General features: G+C 53.7%; 2 protein-coding genes across 4 annotated transcripts in view; one reads left to right on the top strand and one right to left on the bottom strand.

Moving 5' to 3' along the window:
* The first annotated feature begins 1082 nt into the window (after window positions 1-1082).
* On the top strand, window positions 1083-19526 carry LOC122945535 (coiled-coil domain-containing protein 42-like). The gene is made up of 4 exons (XM_044304598.1): window positions 1083-1097; window positions 2055-2255; window positions 16550-16771; window positions 17636-19526. The coding sequence occupies exons 1-4, from the start codon at window positions 1083-1085 to the stop codon at window positions 17849-17851; spliced, it is 654 nt and encodes a 217-aa protein (XP_044160533.1). The 3' UTR covers window positions 17852-19526.
* A 156-nt stretch (window positions 19527-19682) lies between these two features.
* Window positions 19683-20377, bottom strand: part of RNF40 (ring finger protein 40) — a 35937-nt gene continuing 35242 nt past the window's right edge. For all 3 annotated transcript variants that reach the window (XM_044303083.1, XM_044303082.1, XM_044303081.1), the window contains exons 19-20: window positions 20171-20272; window positions 19683-19978 (exon numbers count right to left, since the gene is read on the bottom strand). In XM_044303083.1, coding sequence (XP_044159018.1) covers window positions 19802-19978; window positions 20171-20272 — 279 coding nt within the window. In that variant the 3' untranslated portion in view covers window positions 19683-19801. The remainder of the gene's footprint in view (window positions 19979-20170; window positions 20273-20377) is intronic.

Raw genomic sequence — 20377 nt, forward strand, 5'->3', positions numbered from 1 at the left:
ATGATGGGATCACACTATATGATGTCACTGTATGAGATCACAATGTATCTGATGTCACTGTACATGATGAGATCACACTATGTGACATCACTGTATGAGATCACAATGTATATGATGTCACTGTACATGATGAGATCACACTATATGATGTCACTGTATATGATGGGATCACACTATATGATGTCACTGTATGAGATCACAATGTATATGATGTCACTGTACATGATGAGATCACAATGTATATGATGTCACTGTATATGATGGGATCACACTATGTGATGTCACTGTACATGATGAGATCACACTATGTGATGTCACTGTATATGATGGGATCACACTATATGATGTCACTGTATGAGATCACAATGTATCTGATGTCACTGTACATGATGGGATCACACTATGTGACATCACTGTATGAGATCACAATGTATATGATGTCACTGTACATGATGAGATCACACTATATGATGTCACTGTATGAGATCACAATGTATCTGATGTCACTGTACATGATGAGATCACACTATATGATGTCACTGTATATGATGGGATCACACTATATGATGTCACTGTATATGATGGGATCACACTATATGATGTCACTGTATGAGATCACAATGTATCTGATGTCACTGTACATGATGAGATCACAATGTATCTGATGTCACTGTACATGATGAGATCACACTATATGATGTCACTGTACATGATGAGATCACACTATATGATGTCACTGTACATGATGAGATCACACTATATGATGTCACTGTATGAGATCACAATGTATCTGATGTCACTGTACATGATGAGATCACACTATATGATGTCACTGTACATGATGAGATCACACTATATGATGTCACTGTACATGATGAGATCACACTATATGATGTCACTGTATGAGATCACAATGTATATGATGTCACTGTACATGATGAGATCACACTATATGATGTCACTGTACATGATGAGATCACACTATATGATGTCACTGTATGAGATCACACTATATGATGTCACTGTACATGATGAGATCACACTATATGATGTCACTGTACATGATGAGATCACACTATATGATGTCACTGTACATGGTGAGATCACACTATATGATGTCACTGTACATGATGAGATCACACTATATGATGTCACTGTATGAGATCACAATGTATATGATGTGACTGTACATGATGAGATCACACTATGTGATGTCACTGTATATGATGGGATCACACTATGTGACGTCACTGTACATGATGAGATCACACTATGTGACATCACTGTATGAGATCACACTATATGATGTCACTGTATGAGATCACAATGTATCTGATGTCACTGTACATGATGAGATCACAATGTATATGATGTGACTGTACATGATGAGATCACACTATGTGACGTCACTGTACATGATGAGATCACACTATATGATGTCACTGTACATGATGAGATCACACTATATGATGTCACTGTACATGATGAGATCACACTATATGATGTCACTGTACATGATGAGATCACACTATATGATGTCACTGTATGAGATCACAATGTATATGATGTGACTGTACATGATGAGATCACACTATGTGATGTCACTGTATATGATGGGATCACACTATGTGACGTCACTGTACATGATGAGATCACACTATGTGACATCACTGTATGAGATCACACTATATGATGTCACTGTATGAGATCACAATGTATCTGATGTCACTGTACATGATGAGATCACAATGTATATGATGTGACTGTACATGATGAGATCACACTATGTGACGTCACTGTACATGATGAGATCACACTATATGATGTCACTGTACATGATGGGATCACACTATGTGACGTCACTGTACATGATGAGATCACACTATGTGACATCACTGTACATGATGAGATCACACTATATGATGTCACTGTACATGATGGGATCACACTATGTGACGTCACTGTACACGGTGACATCTGCTGCTTCTTTGGGATAGGGTTGAGTCCAGGTTCAGGCTGCACCCTCTCCACTCTTGATCATATCTGTCTTCCAGGAGAATGAGGTGAAGTCCCTGCAGGCGGTGAAGAAAGCAAGACGAGCACAAGAAATCTACAAGCAGAAAGAGCAGCAACAGCGCCTCCTGCAGGAGGAGCAACAAGCCCTGGTGAGCAGGAAGCAGAGGGTTCTGGCCCAAATCCAGCAACACAGAAAGTTCTGGGACTACTTGGAGAACTCGGTGGAGGCGTCAGAAGAGGTACCAGAAGGGCACAAGAGAGCACTCTGAGGGCAGAGAGGAGACAGCCAAGAGACCGCAGGGAACAGAGAGGATACAGGAGAGCTCTGAGGGCAGAGAGGAGACAGCCAAGAGACCGCAGGGAACAGTGAGGATACAGGAGAGCTCTGAGGGCAGAGAGGAGACAGCCAAGAGACCGCAGGGAACAGAGAGGATACAGGAGAGCTCTGAGGGGAGAGAGGAGACAGCCAAGAGACCGCAGGGAACAGAGAGAATACAGGAGAGAGAGGAGACAGCCAAGAGACCGCAGGGAACAGTGAGGATACAGGAGAGCTCTGAGGGCAGAGAGGAGACAGCCAAGAGACCGCAGGGAACAGAGAGGATACAGGAGAGCTCTGAGGGCAGAGAGGAGACAGCCAAGAGACCGCAGGGAACAGAGAGGATACAGGAGAGCTCTGAGGGCAGAGAGGAGACAGCCAAGAGACCGCAGGGAACAGTGAGGATACAGGAGAGCTCTGAGGGGAGAGAGGAGACAGCCAAGAGACCGCAGGGAACAGAGAGGATACAGGAGAGCTCTGAGGGGAGAGAGGAGACAGCCAAGAGACCGCAGGGAACAGAGAGGATACAGCTAAGAGACCCCAGGGAACAGAGAGGATACAGGAGAGCTCTGAGGGCAGAGAGGAGACAGCCAAGAGACCGCAGGGAACAGAGAGGATACAGGAGAGCTCTGAGGGCAGAGAGGAGACAGCCAAGAGACCGCAGGGAACAGAGAGAATACAGGAGAGCTCTGAGGGCAGAGAGGAGACAGCCAAGAGACCGCAGGGAACAGAGAGAATACAGGAGAGCTCTGAGGGCAGAGAGGAGACAGCCAAGAGACCCCAGGGAACAGAGAGGTTACAGCTAAGAGACCGCAGGGAACAGAGAGGATACAGGAGAGCTCTGAGGGGAGAGAGGAGACAGCCAAGAGACCCCAGGGAACAGAGAGGATACAGCTAAGAGACCCCAGGGAACAGAGAGGATACAGGAGAGCTCTGAGGGGAGAGAGGAGACAGCCAAGAGACCCCAGGGAACAGAGAGGATACAGGAGAGCTCTGAGGGCAGAGAGGAGACAGCTAAGAGACCCCAGGGAACAGAGAGGATACAGGAGAGCTCTGAGGGGAGAGAGGTTACAGCTAAGAGACCGCAGGGAACAGAGAGGATACAGGAGAGCTCTGAGGGGAGAGAGGAGACAGCCAAGAGACCGCAGGGAACAGAGAGGATACAGCCAAGAGACCCCAGGGAACAGAGAGGATACAGGAGAGCTCTGAGGGGAGAGAGGAGACAGCCAAGAGACCGCAGGGAACAGAGAGGACACAGGAGAGCTCTGAGGGCAGAGAGGAGACAGCCAAGAGACCGCAGGGAACAGAGAGGATACAGCTAAGAGACCGCAGGGAACAGAGAGGATACAGGAGAGCTCTGAGGGGAGAGAGGAGACAGCCAAGAGACCCCAGGGAACAGAGAGGATACAGCTAAGAGACCCCAGGGAACAGAGAGGATACAGGAGAGAGAGGAGACAGCCAAGAGACCCCAGGGAACAGAGAGGAGACAGCCAAGAGACCGCAGGGAACAGAGAGAATACAGGAGAGCTCTGAGGGCAGAGAGGAGACAGCCAAGAGACCGCAGGGAACAGAGAGGATACAGCTAAGAGACCGCAGGGAACAGAGAGGATACAGGAGAGCTCTGAGGGGAGAGAGGAGACAGCCAAGAGACCCAAGGGAACAGAGAGGATACAGCTAAGAGACCCCAGGGAACAGAGAGGATACAGGAGAGCTCTGAGGGGAGAGAGGAGACAGCCAAGAGACCCCAGGGAACAGAGAGGTTACAGCTAAGAGACCGCAGGGAACAGAGAGGATACAGGAGAGCTCTGAGGGGAGAGAGGAGACAGCCAAGAGACCGCAGGGAACAGAGAGGACACAGGAGAGCTCTGAGGGCAGAGAGGAGACAGCCAAGAGACCGCAGGGAACAGAGAGGATACAGCTAAGAGACCGCAGGGAACAGAGAGGATACAGGAGAGCTCTGAGGGGAGAGAGGAGACAGCCAAGAGACCCCAGGGAACAGAGAGGATACAGCTAAGAGACCCCAGGGAACAGAGAGGATACAGGAGAGCTCTGAGGGCAGAGAGGAGACAGCCAAGAGACCGCAGGGAACAGAGAGAATACAGGAGAGCTCTGAGGGCAGAGAGGAGACAGCCAAGAGACCGCAGGGAACAGAGAGGACACAGGAGAGCTCTGAGGGCAGAGAGGAGACAGCCAAGAGACCGCAGGGAACAGAGAGGATACAGCTAAGAGACCGCAGGGAACAGAGAGGATACAGGAGAGCTCTGAGGGGAGAGAGGAGACAGCCAAGAGACCCCAGGGAACAGAGAGGATACAGCTAAGAGACCGCAGGGAACAGAGAGGATACAGGAGAGCTCTGAGGGCAGAGAGGAGACAGCCAAGAGACCGCAGGGAACAGAGAGAATACAGGAGAGCTCTGAGGGCAGAGAGGAGACAGCCAAGAGACCGCAGGGAACAGAGAGAATACAGGAGAGCTCTGAGGGGAGAGAGGAGACAGCTAAGAGACCGCAGGGAACAGAGAGGATACAGGAGAGCTCTGAGGGCAGAGAGGAGACAGCTAAGAGACCCCAGGGAACAGAGAGGATACAGGAGAGAGAGGAGACAGCCAAGAGACCCCAGGGAACAGAGAGGATACAGGAGAGAGAGGAGACAGCCAAGAGACCCCAGGGAACAGAGAGGATACAGGAGAGAGAGGAGACAGCCAAGAGACCCCAGGGAACAGAGAGGATACAGGAGAGAGAGGAGACAGCCAAAAGACCCCAGGGAACAGAGAGGATACAGGAGAGAGAGGAGACAGCCAAGAGACCCCAGGGAACAGAGAGGATACAGGAGAGCTCTGAGGGGAGAGAGGAGACAGCTAAGAGACCCCAGGGAACAGAGAGGATACAGGAGAGCTCTGAGGGGAGAGAGGAGACAGCCAAGAGACCCCAGGGAACAGAGAGGTTACAGCTAAGAGACCGCAGGGAACAGAGAGGATACAGGAGAGCTCTGAGGGGAGAGAGGAGACAGCCAAGAGACCGCAGGGAACAGAGAGGATACAGCCAAGAGACCCCAGGGAACAGAGAGGATACAGGAGAGCTCTGAGGGGAGAGAGGAGACAGCCAAGAGACCCCAGGGAACAGAGAGGATACAGGAGAGCTCTGAGGGGAGAGAGGAGACAGCCAAGAGACCCCAGGGAACAGAGAGGTTACAGCTAAGAGACCGCAGGGAACAGAGAGGATACAGGAGAGCTCTGAGGGGAGAGAGGAGACAGCCAAGAGACCCCAGGGAACAGAGAGGATACAGCTAAGAGACCCCAGGGAACAGAGAGGATACAGGAGAGCTCTGAGGGGAGAGAGGAGACAGCCAAGAGACCCCAGGGAACAGAGAGGTTTACAGCTATGAGACCGCAGGGAACAGAGAGGATACAGGAGAGCTCTGAGGGGAGAGAGGAGACAGCCAAGAGACCCCAGGGAACAGAGAGGATACAGCTAAGAGACCGCAGGGAACAGAGAGGATACAGGAGAGCTCTGAGGGGAGAGAGGAGACAGCCAAGAGACCGCAGGGAACAGAGAGGATACAGCCAAGAGACCCCAGGGAACAGAGAGGTTACAGCTAAGAGACCGCAGGGAACAGAGAGGATACAGGAGAGCTCTGAGGGGAGAGAGGAGACAGCCAAGAGACCGCAGGGAACAGAGAGGCTACAGGAGAGAGAGGAGACAGCCAAGAGACCCCAGGGAACAGAGAGGCTACAGGAGAGAGAGGAGACAGCCAAGAGACCCCAGGGAACAGAGAGGCTACAGGAGAGAGAGGAGACAGCCAAGAGACCGCAGGGAACAGAGAGGTTACAGGAGAGCTCTGAGGGCAGAGAGGAGACAGCCAAGAGACCGCAGGGAACAGAGAGGATACAGCTAAGAGACCGCAGGGAACAGAGAGGATACAGGAGAGCTCTGAGGGCAGAGAGGAGACAGCTAAGAGACCGCAGGGAACAGAGAGGATACAGGAGAGCTCTGAGGGCAGAGAGGAGACAGCCAAGAGACCGCAGGGAACAAAGAGGATACAGGAGAGCTCTGAGGGCAGAGAGGAGACAGCCAAGAGACCGCAGGGAACAGAGAGGATACAGGAGAGAGAGGAGACAGCTAAGAGACCGCAGGGAACAGAGAGGATACAGGAGAGCTCTGAGGGCAGAGAGGAGACAGCCAAGAGACCGCAGGGAACAGAGAGGATACAGGAGAGCTCTTAGGGCAGAGAGGAGACAGCTAAGAGACCGCAGGGAACAGAGAGGTTACAGGAGAGCTCTGAGGGGAGAGAGGAGACCGCCAAGAGACCGCAGGGAACAGAGAGGATACAGGAGAGCTCTGAGGGCAGAGAGGAGACAGCCAAGAGACCGCAGGGAACAGAGAGGCTACAGGAGAGAGAGGAGACAGCCAAGAGACCCCAGGGAACAGAGAGGCTACAGGAGAGAGAGGAGACAGCCAAGAGACCCCAGGGAACAGAGAGGCTACAGGAGAGAGAGGAGACAGCCAAGAGACCGCAGGGAACAGAGAGGTTACAGGAGAGCTCTGAGGGCAGAGAGGAGACAGCCAAGAGACCCCAGGGAACAGAGAGGATACAGCTAAGAGACCGCAGGGAACAGAGAGGATACAGGAGAGCTCTGAGGGGAGAGAGGAGACAGCCAAGAGACCGCAGGGAACAGAGAGGATACAGCCAAGAGACCCCAGGGAACAGAGAGGTTACAGCTAAGAGACCGCAGGGAACAGAGAGGATACAGGAGAGCTCTGAGGGGAGAGAGGAGACAGCCAAGAGACCCCAGGGAACAGAGAGGATACAGCTAAGAGACCGCAGGGAACAGAGAGGATACAGGAGAGCTCTGAGGGGAGAGAGGAGACAGCCAAGAGACCGCAGGGAACAGAGAGGCTACAGGAGAGAGAGGAGACAGCCAAGAGACCCCAGGGAACAGAGAGGCTACAGGAGAGAGAGGAGACAGCCAAGAGACCCCAGGGAACAGAGAGGCTACAGGAGAGAGAGGAGACAGCCAAGAGACCGCAGGGAACAGAGAGGTTACAGGAGAGCTCTGAGGGCAGAGAGGAGACAGCCAAGAGACCGCAGGGAACAGAGAGGATACAGCTAAGAGACCGCAGGGAACAGAGAGGATACAGGAGAGCTCTGAGGGCAGAGAGGAGACAGCTAAGAGACCGCAGGGAACAGAGAGGATACAGGAGAGCTCTGAGGGCAGAGAGGAGACAGCCAAGAGACCGCAGGGAACAAAGAGGATACAGGAGAGCTCTGAGGGCAGAGAGGAGACAGCCAAGAGACCGCAGGGAACAGAGAGGATACAGGAGAGAGAGGAGACAGCTAAGAGACCGCAGGGAACAGAGAGGATACAGGAGAGAGAGGAGACAGCTAAGAGACCGCAGGGAACAGAGAGGATACAGCTAAGAGACCGCAGGGAACAGAGAGGATACAGGAGAGCTCTGAGGGGAGAGAGGAGACAGCCAAGAGACCGCAGGGAACAGAGGATACAGGAGAGCTCTGAGGGCAGAGAGGAGACAGCCAAGAGACCCCAGGGAACAGAGAGGATACAGGAGAGCTCTGAGGGGAGAGAGGAGACAGCCAAGAGACCGCAGGGAACAGAGAGGATACAGGAGAGCTCTGAGGGCAGAGAGGAGACAGCCAAGAGACCGCAGGGAACAGAGAGGATACAGGAGAGCTCTTAGGGCAGAGAGGAGACAGCTAAGAGACCGCAGGGAACAGAGAGGTTACAGGAGAGCTCTGAGGGGAGAGAGGAGACCGCCAAGAGACCGCAGGGAACAGAGAGGATACAGGAGAGCTCTGAGGGCAGAGAGGAGACAGCCAAGAGACCGCAGGGAACAGAGAGGCTACAGGAGAGAGAGGAGACAGCCAAGAGACCCCAGGGAACAGAGAGGCTACAGGAGAGAGAGGAGACAGCCAAGAGACCCCAGGGAACAGAGAGGCTACAGGAGAGAGAGGAGACAGCCAAGAGACCGCAGGGAACAGAGAGGTTACAGGAGAGCTCTGAGGGCAGAGAGGAGACAGCCAAGAGACCGCAGGGAACAGAGAGGATACAGCTAAGAGACCGCAGGGAACAGAGAGGATACAGGAGAGCTCTGAGGGCAGAGAGGAGACAGCTAAGAGACCGCAGGGAACAGAGAGGATACAGGAGAGGTCTGAGGGCAGAGAGGAGACAGCCAAGAGACCGCAGGGAACAGAGAGGATACAGCTAAGAGACCGCAGGGAACAGAGAGGATACAGGAGAGCTCTGAGGGCAGAGAGGATACAGCTAAGAGACCGCAGGGAACAGAGAGGATACAGCTAAGAGACCGCAGGGAACAGAGAGAATACAGGAGAGCTCTGAGGGCAGAGAGGATACAGCTAAGAGACCGCAGGGAACAGAGAGGATACAGGAGAGCTCTGAGGGCAGAAAGGAGACAGCCAAGAGACCGCAGGGAACAGAGAGGCTACAGGAGAGCTCTGAGGGGAGAGAGGAGACAGCCAAGAGACCGCAGGGAACAGAGAGAATACAGGAGAGCTCTGAGGGCAGAGAGGAGACAGCCAAGAGACCGCAGGGAACAGAGGATACAGGAGAGCTCTGAGGGGAGAGAGGAGACAGCCAAGAGACCGCAGGGAACAGAGAGGATACAGCTAAGAGACCGCAGGGAACAGAGAGGATACAGGAGAGCTCTGAGGGCAGAGAGGAGACAGCTAAGAGACCGCAGGGAACAGAGAGGTTACAGGAGAGCTCTGAGGGGAGAGAGGAGACAGCCAAGAGACCGCAGGGAACAGAGAGGATACAGGAGAGCTCTGAGGGCAGAGAGGAGACAGCCAAGAGACCGCAGGGAACAGAGAGGATACAGCTAAGAGACCGCAGGGAACAGAGAGGATACAGGAGAGGTCTGAGGGCAGAGAGGAGACAGCCAAGAGACCGCAGGGAACAGAGAGGATACAGCTAAGAGACCGCAGGGAACAGAGAGGATACAGGAGAGCTCTGAGGGCAGAAAGGAGACAGCCAAGAGACCGCAGGGAACAGAGAGGCTACAGGAGAGCTCTGAGGGGAGAGAGGAGACAGCCAAGAGACCGCAGGGAACAGAGAGAATACAGGAGAGCTCTGAGGGCAGAGAGGAGACAGCCAAGAGACCGCAGGGAACAGAGAGAATACAGGAGAGCTCTGAGGGCAGAGAGGAGACAGCCAAGAGACCGCAGGGAACAGAGAGGATACAGGAGAGCTCTGAGGGCAGAGAGGAGACAGCCAAGAGACCGCAGGGAACAGAGAGGATACAGGAGAGCTCTGAGGGGAGAGAGGAGACAGCCAAGAGACCCCAGGGAACAGAGAGGATACAGGAGAGCTCTGAGGGCAGAGAGGAGACAGCCAAGAGACCGCAGGGAACAGAGAGAATACAGGAGAGCTCTGAGGGCAGAGAGGAGACAGCCAAGAGACCGCAGGGAACAGAGAGGATACAGGAGAGCTCTGAGGGCAGAGAGGAGACAGCCAAGAGACCGCAGGGAACAGAGAGGATACAGGAGAGCTCTGAGGGCAGAGAGGAGACAGCCAAGAGACCCCAGGGAACAGAGAGGATACAGGAGAGCTCTGAGGGGAGAGAGGAGACAGCCAAGAGACCGCAGGGAACAGAGAGGATACAGGAGAGAGAGGAGACAGCCAAGAGACCGCAGGGAACAGAGAGGATACAGGAGAGCTCTGAGGGGAGAGAGGGGACAGCCAAGAGACCCCAGGGAACAGAGAGGATACAGGAGAGCTCTGAGGGGAGAGAGGAGACAGCCAAGAGACCGCAGGGAACAGAGAGGATACAGGAGAGAGAGGAGACAGCCAAGAGACCGCAGGGAACAGAGAGGATACAGGAGAGCTCTGAGGGGAGAGAGGGGACAGCCAAGAGACCCCAGGGAACAGAGAGGATACAGGAGAGCTCTGAGGGCAGAGAGGAGACAGCCAAGAGACCGCAGGGAACAGAGAGAATACAGGAGAGCTCTGAGGGCAGAGAGGAGACAGCCAAGAGACCGCAGGGAACAGAGAGGATACAGGAGAGCTCTGAGGGCAGAGAGGAGACAGCCAAGAGACCGCAGGGAACAGAGAGGATACAGGAGAGCTCTGAGGGCAGAGAGGAGACAGCCCAGAGACCGCAGGGAACAGAGAGGATACAGGAGAGCTCTGAGGGCAGAGAGGAGACAGCCAAGAGACCCCAGGGAACAGAGAGGATACAGGAGAGCTCTGAGGGGAGAGAGGAGACAGCTAAGAGACCGCAGGGAACAGAGAGGATACAGGAGAGCTCTGAGGGGAGAGAGGAGACAGCCAAGAGACCGCAGGGAACAGAGAGGATACAGGAGAGCTCTGAGGGCAGAGAGGAGACAGCCAAGAGACCGCAGGGAACAGAGAGGATACAGCTAAGAGACCGCAGGGAACAGAGAGGATACAGGAGAGGTCTGAGGGCAGAGAGGAGACAGCCAAGAGACCGCAGGGAACAGAGAGGATACAGCTAAGAGACCGCAGGGAACAGAGAGGATACAGGAGAGCTCTGAGGGCAGAAAGGAGACAGCCAAGAGACCGCAGGGAACAGAGAGGCTACAGGAGAGCTCTGAGGGGAGAGAGGAGACAGCCAAGAGACCGCAGGGAACAGAGAGAATACAGGAGAGCTCTGAGGGCAGAGAGGAGACAGCCAAGAGACCGCAGGGAACAGAGAGGATACAGGAGAGCTCTGAGGGGAGAGAGGAGACAGCCAAGAGACCCCAGGGAACAGAGAGGATACAGGAGAGCTCTGAGGGCAGAGAGGAGACAGCCAAGAGACCGCAGGGAACAGAGAGAATACAGGAGAGCTCTGAGGGCAGAGAGGAGACAGCCAAGAGACCGCAGGGAACAGAGAGGATACAGGAGAGCTCTGAGGGCAGAGAGGAGACAGCCAAGAGACCGCAGGGAACAGAGAGGATACAGGAGAGAGAGGAGACAGCCAAGAGACCGCAGGGAACAGAGAGGATACAGGAGAGCTCTGAGGGCAGAGAGGAGACAGCCAAGAGACCCCAGGGAACAGAGAGGATACAGGAGAGCTCTGAGGGGAGAGAGGAGACAGCCAAGAGACCGCAGGGAACAGAGAGGATACAGGAGAGAGAGGAGACAGCCAAGAGACCGCAGGGAACAGAGAGGATACAGGAGAGCTCTGAGGGGAGAGAGGGGACAGCCAAGAGACCCCAGGGAACAGAGAGGATACAGGAGAGCTCTGAGGGCAGAGAGGAGACAGCCAAGAGACCGCAGGGAACAGAGAGAATACAGGAGAGCTCTGAGGGCAGAGAGGAGACAGCCAAGAGACCGCAGGGAACAGAGAGAATACAGGAGAGCTCTGAGGGCAGAGAGGAGACAGCCAAGAGGACCGCAGGGAACAGAGAGAATACAGGAGAGCTCTGAGGGAGAGAGGAGACAGCCAAGAGACCGCAGGGAACAGAGAGAATACAGGAGAGCTCTGAGGGGAGAGAGGAGACCAGCCAAGAGACCGCAGGGAACAGAGAGGATACAGGAGAGCTCTGAGGCAGAGAGGAGACAGCTAAGAGACCGCAGGGAACAGAGAGGATACAGGAGAGCTCTGACGGGAGAGAGGAGGACAGCTAAGAGACCGCAGGGAAACAGAGAGGATACAGGAGAGCTCTGAGGGCAGAGAGGGAGACAGCCAAGAGACCGCAGGGAACAGAGAGGTCTACAGGAGAGCTCTGAGGGGAGAGAGGAGACAGCTAAGAGACCGCAGGGAACAGAGAGGATACAGGAGAGCTCTGAGCTCTGAGGGCAGAGAGGAGACAGCAAGAGACCGCAGGGAACCAGAAGAGGACAGGGAGCTCTGAGGGAGAGAGGAGACAGCCAAGAGACCGCAGGGAACAGAGAGAATACAGGAGAGCTCTGAGGGGAGAGAGGAGACAGCCAAGAGACCGCAGGGAACAGAGAGGATACAGGAGAGCTCTGAGGGGAGAGAGGAGACAGCCAAGAGACCGCAGGGAACAGAGAGAATACAGGAGAGCTCTGAGGGCAGAGAGGAGACAGCCAAGAGACCGCAGGGAACAGAGAGGATACAGGAGAGCTCTGAGGGGAGAGAGGAGACAGCTAAGAGACCGCAGGGAACAGAGAGGATACAGGAGAGCTCTGAGGGGAGAGAGGAGACAGCCAAGAGACCGCATGGAACAGAGAGGCTACAGGAGAGAGAGGAGACAGCCAAGAGACCGCAGGGAACAGAGAGGTTACAGGAGAGCTCTGAGGGGAGAGAGGAGACAGCCAAGAGACCGCAGGGAACAGAGAGGATACAGGAGAGCTCTGAGGGCAGAGAGGAGACAGCCAAGAGACCCCAGGGAACAGAGAGGTTACAGGAGAGAGAGGAGACAGCCAAGAGACCGCAGGGAACAGAGAGGTTACAGGAGAGCTCTGAGGGGAGAGAGGAGACAGCCAAGAGACCGCAGGGAACAGAGAGGATACAGGAGAGCTCTGAGGGCAGAGAGGAGACAGCCAAGAGACCGCAGGGAACAGAGAGGATACAGGAGAGCTCTGAGGGGAGAGAGGAGACAGCTAAGAGACCGCAGGGAACAGAGAGGATACAGGAGAGCTCTGAGGGGAGAGAGGAGACAGCCAAGAGACCGCATGGAACAGAGAGGCTACAGGAGAGAGAGGAGACAGCCAAGAGACCGCAGGGAACAGAGAGGTTACAGGAGAGGTCTGAGGGCAGAGAGGAGACAGCCAAGAGACCCCAGGGAACAGAGAGGATACAGGAGAGGTCTGAGGGCAGAGAGGAGACAGCCAAGAGGACCGCAGGGAACAGAGAGGATACAGGAGAGCTCTGAGGGCAGAGAGGAGACAGCCAAGAGACCGCAGGGAACAGAGAGAATACAGGAGAGCTCTGAGGGCAGAGAGGAGACAGCCAAGAGACCGCAGGGAACAGAGAGGATACAGGAGAGCTCTGAGGGGAGAGAGGAGACAGCCAAGAGACCCCAGGGAACAGAGAGGATACAGGAGAGCTCTGAGGGGAGAGAGGGGACAGCTGAGAGACCCCAGGGAACAGAGAGGATACAGGAGAGCTCTGAGGGCAGAGAGGAGACAGCCAAGAGACCCCAGGGAACAGAGAGGATACAGGAGAGCTCTGAGGGGAGAGAGGGGACAGCTGAGAGACCCCAGGGAACAGAGAGGATACAGGAGAGCTCTGAGGGCAGAGAGGAGACAGCCAAGAGACCCCAGGGAACAGAGAGGATACAGGAGAGCTCTGAGGGGAGAGAGGAGACAGCCAAGAGACCGCAGGGAACAGAGAGGATACAGGAGAGAGAGGAGACAGCCAAGAGACCGCAGGGAACAGAGAGGATACAGGAGAGCTCTGAGGGGAGAGAGGAGACAGCCAAGAGACCGCAGGGAACAGAGAGGATACAGGAGAGCTCTGAGGGGAGAGAGGAGACAGCCAAGAGACCGCAGGGAACAGAGAGGATACAGGAGAGGTCTGAGGGCAGAGAGGAGACAGCCAAGAGACCCCAGGGAACAGAGAGGATACAGGAGAGCTCTGAGGGCAGAGAGGAGACAGCCAAGAGACCGCAGGGAACAGAGAGAATACAGGAGAGCTCTGAGGGCAGAGAGGAGACAGCCAAGAGACCGCAGGGAACAGAGAGGATACAGGAGAGAGAGGAGACAGCCAAGAGACCGCAGGGAACAGAGAGGATACAGGAGAGCTCTGAGGGCAGAGAGGAGACAGCCAAGAGACCCCAGGGAACAGAGAGGATACAGGAGAGCTCTGAGGGGAGAGAGGAGACAGCCAAGAGACCGCAGGGAACAGAGAGGATACAGGAGAGAGAGGAGACAGCCAAGAGACCGCAGGGAACAGAGAGGATACAGGAGAGCTCTGAGGGGAGAGAGGAGACAGCCAAGAGACCGCAGGGAACAGAGAGGATACAGGAGAGCTCTGAGGGGAGAGAGGAGACAGCCAAGAGACCGCAGGGAACAGAGAGGATACAGGAGAGGTCTGAGGGCAGAGAGGAGACAGCCAAGAGACCCCAGGGAACAGAGAGGATACAGGAGAGCTCTGAGGGCAGAGAGGAGACAGCCAAGAGACCCCAGGGAACAGAGAGGATACAGGAGAGCTCTGAGGGGAGAGAGGAGACAGCCAAGAGACCGCAGGGAACAGAGAGGATACAGGAGAGAGAGGAGACAGCCAAGAGACCGCAGGGAACAGAGAGGATACAGGAGAGCTCTGAGGGGAGAGAGGGACAGCCAAGAGACCCCAGGGAACAGAGAGGATACAGGAGAGCTCTGAGGGCAGAGAGGAGACAGCCAAGAGACCGCAGGGAACAGAGAGAATACAGGAGAGCTCTGAGGGCAGAGAGGAGACAGCCAAGAGACCGCAGGGAACAGAGAGGATACAGGAGAGCTCTGAGGGCAGAGAGGAGACAGCCAAGAGACCGCAGGGAACAGAGAGGATACAGGAGAGAGAGGAGACAGCCAAGAGACCCCAGGGAACAGAGAGGCTACAGGAGAGCTCTGAGGGCAGAGAGGAGACAGCCAAGAGACCGCAGGGAACAGAGAGGATACAGGAGAGCTCTGAGGGCAGAGAGGAGACAGCCAAGAGACCGCAGGGAACAGAGAGGATACAGGAGAGCTCTGAGGGCAGAGAGGAGACAGCTAAGAGACCCCAGGGAACAGAGAGGATACAGGAGAGCTCTGAGGGCAGAGAGGAGACAGCCAAGAGACCCCAGGGAACAGAGAGGATACAGGAGAGCTCTGAGGGGAGAGAGGAGACAGCTAAGAGACCCCAGGGAACAGAGAGGTTACAGGAGAGCTCTGAGGGGAGAGAGGGGACAGCCAAGAGACCGCAGGGAACAGAGAGGATACAGGAGAGCTCTGAGGGCAGAGAGGAGACAGCCAAGAGACAGCAGGGAACAGAGAGGATACAGGAGAGCTCTGAGGGGAGAGAGGAGACAGCTAAGAGACCCCAGGGAACAGAGAGGATACAGGAGAGAGAGGAGACAGCCAAGAGACCCCAGGGAACAGAGAGGATACAGGAGAGCTCTGAGGGGAGAGAGGATACAGCCAAGAGACCGCAGGGAACAGAGAGGATACAGGAGAGAGAGGAGACAGCCAAGAGACCCCAGGGAACAGAGAGGATACAGGAGAGCTCTGAGGGGAGAGAGGAGACAGCTCAGAGACCGCAGGGAACAGAGAGAATACAGGAGAGCTCTGAGGGGAGAGAGGAGACAGCCAAGAGACCGCAGGGAACAGAGAGGATACAGGAGAGCTCTGAGGGCAGAGAGGAGACAGCCAAGAGACCGCAGGGAACAGAGAGGATACAGGAGAGCTCTGAGGGGAGAGAGGAGACAGCTAAGAGACCCCAGGGAACAGAGAGGATACAGAAGAGCTCTGAGGGGAGAGAGGGGACAGCTGAGAGACCCCAGGGAACAGAGAGGATACAGGAGAGCTCTGAGGGCAGAGAGGAGACAGCCAAGAGACCGCAGGGAACAGAGTGGGTACAGGAGAGAGAGGAGACAGCCAAGAGACCGCAGGGAACAGAGAGGACAATGGAGAAGTCTGAGGAGATGAGGAGGACAGAGAAGCAATCCCTGGAGAGGCAGTAGGGGAACAATTTGAGGAACTGAAAAGGACAGGAGAGAGAGAGAGATCCGAGGGGAGAGAGGGGACAGTGAAATGCTCTGAGGGCAGAGAGGGAAGCAATCCGAGAGGAGAGCAACAAGAGGGGAGACAACAGAACAATCCATGGAAGCAGTCCAAGGAGACAGTGGGGCAATCTGAGGGAGACAAAGCAATGTGACATGAGAGAGGGGACAGCTGCACGGTAGGTAGGTCTGTACCTGAACATCATACTGCTCACAAGACAAAATGTTATCAGATCCATCAGTTTTGGTCCTGCCCATGGTTTTTGCCATAATCATCCCAGGAAAGCAGTGAGACCCCCTGCAAGGCGCCTGCAAACCTCCTACATCCATATATCACGGCGAGGTTTACTCCTCCATTCATGAACAGTCATCTGGTCATACATCCTTCCTGGTTCCTTGTGGTCTGAGGATATTTGCTGCCATGATTAATTTCCACATAAGCATGTATGTGAAATGAACCATGAGGTCTCCTGCTCTTCTCTACGGACCCGGATGTTGGCCTCATGTGATGGGAATAATGTGGAACATCTTTCTATGGGACCAAATGACCTGCGGCATTAATGGCTGGTGATATATGACCATCTGATCTCATTTCAGTTCCAGGTCCCAGGCGATGTCCTCAGTCGGTACCACACATTGGTTGCTACATCCCATTATCTCCAGCAAGTGGTTACGGAGGGACAGTCATCCATTGATGCGGCCAAGGGTCAACTCTCCTGCTTTCTGGAAGAGAAAAGTGATAAGGTTCTGCAGCTAGACAACCAGTTGGGGCAACTACAGGCCGACCTGGAAGAAGCTCAGAACCAGCGACTACTGTGGGTGAGAATGGATATAGTTTCTCAGTACCTGGCAGGAGAAAATCATAAAATGTGCAGCATGTTGGACATATCATGGTCCATCAGTAGCCGTGGGCTGCAGCTGAGCCCAGCACATGACGTCGCCTTCAGATGGAGTTTTTCCCTACTCTGTACTGGAAGGACACCTGCTCATGTGGCCACTCTCTCATGTTCTCTGGTGTTCTTGGGGAAAAATCACTCACAAAAACCGATGATGACCACCATATACAACATCACAAATGACTATTGATCCTGAAGGATATTTCAACGTCTCAGTGCTGTACATAGCACATAAGATAGAAATGATGGCGTCATTATAGTATAAATGACACTATGAATTGGACACAAGGTAGGGTGTCCATGTGGCAGGCGATCAGGAGTCCTCCTGCAGTAAGAAGTCTCATTGTATGACGCGCTTTAGTAGATCGCAGGTGTGTCTTCTGCTGAACGTGCTTCTCTGGCCACAGTAGGGTACAAGCGAGGTGACGTATTATCCACAATGGCCAGCAGCTTATTAAGTGTCCATATTCCTATCATGACTCCTAGCACCAAGCCAGCCTCATCAGTCTGCCCCATTCCCACGGGCAGGGCCCTCTGTACCAGTCTGTAACTCATCTTGTTTATGATTAGTGCACTGGTCTGTATTATGTGTGTGACGCTTATCATATGTGCACCGCTATGGAAGGAATGGCGCTTTAATAACAATAATAATAATAATAATAATCTTGCAAGTGGAAAATACATAAATACCCAACAAGATGAGTGGAGAGCTTCTAAAACCCCTCAAAGTGAAGTGTCCATGAAAACGATGTGTGAACGCGTCCTAGTAATGTCCTGTCCTTTCCAGGAGTCACGCTGGGCGCACATTCGAAACACGGCCACAAAGAAGACCCTACTGATCGGTGCAATAAAAATGGCGACACTGAACCTCTTCCAATGCATGTCCATCCCGGACGGAAGCGTCGCCATCGATGACACCACGAGACAGCTGGAGATGGTGAGGATTGGGTCACCATGGACTGCACACAGCATTGTTGTGAAAATCTCACACCATACACTTTAATAGAGTCCCATATTCCTACTCCACCTGCATTACTAAGCAGAAGTGCCACCTGCAGTCCTCCGTGGTTACTGCAACCCGATGGAACAAAACATCTTCGTGCAGAGCAGACACAGCAAGGTTAATGGGCTTTGGCCAGTGGACTTATTGAATAAAGAAAACGCGGCAATTCTCGTGCGTGCGGACGTGTGACGTCACCACACAGGGCAGGAGTGGTGACGTCATCACACACAAGAATCGGCCTGTTTTCTTTAATCAAGATGGCCAGGGCAGCCTCTCCGATCAAATGGATGAGACATGTATTTTTTATCCCCCTCATAGGCTGAATGTGACTCTCAGATGTTAAATGCAGCATCTGAGGGGTTAAATAATGGAGGGAGGGGGGGCGCGGTGCGATCGCCGTTCCCCATCATTGCGCCAGCTCCATACAATGGATGCGATTTGTAATTAATTGAATTTCTCGTTGAAGTTCAGTGAAGCACCCAAATCATTTTTGAAAGCTTTGCTCATCCCACCACTAACTGGAGAGCTCTGTCCATTCAGAGACGCACACCCGGCCTGGAGAACCCCGAGCGATGTGTGAAACCTTCCATCGCCTCCTCCAGGAGCCTGCAGACGGTTCTCCTCTGGGTGGGGGTAGCACAGATCACTGTGTGTCTTGTGGAGTGGACGATAGCATGGTGACTCATAAGATCTAATCCTGGCTTTATACGACCATCTCCAACTTGGAATAAGTTTCAGGAGTTGGTGGACAGGACGCTGGGGATGCAGCTTTCCACTCCTGAGATTTCCTTTAAGACTGTGACATTGATCAGGTGATGGCGAAGGCCAGCCGCCGAAGCACGAAAACCTTGTTGTGTCTGCTTGACGATGTTTTAACTTTGGATTCAATTTAGAGTTTTCGGGGATATCGGATAGGTGGCGGTCTAACTTCCGACACCCCCACAGCCTCCAAGCCATACATTGGATAGCAGCTGTGCTTAATATCTCAGCTCAGACCCAGTCACGGCCACGTGACCAACGACCATAACGTCTCTGGCCTAGGAAGAGGCTGGAATGAAAACCAGAGCACTGCAGTGTCTTCACCCAGCTGACTGTGGGGGTGTCGGGAAGCGGGCCCTCACTGAGCTGATGTGGATGACCTATCCTGAAGCTAGGACAGCCATCTGAAACATCCCCTTTAATTCCATGCTGTGCCGGAATCATTTCGTTGTGTCCATGGAAGTGGTGGGCTGACTCCTACAAACGTATCGGGATGGATTTCCTAGTGATGCTGGTGACCTCAAGAAGGTTCACAGACACCTAGAAGCGTATGGGCTACTAATGATGGTTACCCCTCTGCACAGGTTCAACAACATATCCAGGATCTTTCTGACATGTGTGAGGCCACGAGATGCCAACTGAAGAGCAAGAGCAGCCGAGACTTACTGAACCAAAAATAAAAAGAGTTACCACAGGCACCTGGCGGCACGGATGAGATATATGACCTCGTATATGAGACACGGCTGGCACCATCACACCACACAGGAAGCGCAAGTGGCACCATCACACCACACCACCCAGGAAGCGCGAGTGGCGCCAGCACTCCACCCAGGAGGCACGAGCGGCGCCAGCACTCCACCCAGGAGGCACGAGCGGCGAGATAACACACCAGACAGGAGGCATGAGACATAAGGCTCTACCATCACCTCACCTACAAGCCACGTTTGGCCACGTATACAGGGACAGCCCTGATACACTGAAGACACAGCAGGACACCCCCCATCATGTAATCTACGGTACTTCTACACACAGGTATAACACAGCGATGCAGGTCACATGACCTGCGGATCTATCATCTTGATCCAATTGGTCTTTTATTGTCCGGTCTGAACAGAGGTTCCCCTCCCACATGACACCAGGGTCCACACCTCACAGAGTAGTTTATTTTACAGTCCATTCATGTTCCTGCCACTAGTTGATATAAATTCGGTGGAAATCGTGTGCTCCAAAAGCTGCATTGCACTTGGGACATTTTCGCTGTCTGGAGTCATATCGCGTCTTTACGCACTCAAAGCAGAAGACATGAAAGCACTTGGTAAGGACGGCGTCTTTCTTGCGGGTGTTACAGCACGGGCAGGTGAGACGAGCCTGCGGAGGGAGCACAAAATCAGTACACGGTGCCTCCAGCCCTGTACCCATGGCCTCACCCAACATCCTGGGTCTCAACCCCCCCACTCCCAAATATCTGGACCTGCACTATTGTCTCAATCCTCCTCCCAAATTTCAGGTGTGCACCTTTGCCTCACCCCTCCTACTCAACTATCTCAACCCTTCTCTTACTCTGTATTCTTTAATCTCCTCCTGCAGGATCTGATCAGCATCAGCGTAAACCTCCATCTTCTTCTGTTTCTCTAGTTTTCTGCGAAGGCGAGAGATCTCCTCCTACATGAGCGCAAAAGAGAGACAGCACGATGGCGAGACATCAGTATAGGGGCGGGAGGAACGCGGGACATGGGCAGAGGGGCGGGAGGTACGCGGGACATGGGC

Source organism: Bufo gargarizans, chromosome 8 (assembly GCF_014858855.1).
Source record: "Bufo gargarizans isolate SCDJY-AF-19 chromosome 8, ASM1485885v1, whole genome shotgun sequence".
NCBI lineage: Eukaryota > Metazoa > Chordata > Amphibia > Anura > Bufonidae > Bufo > Bufo gargarizans.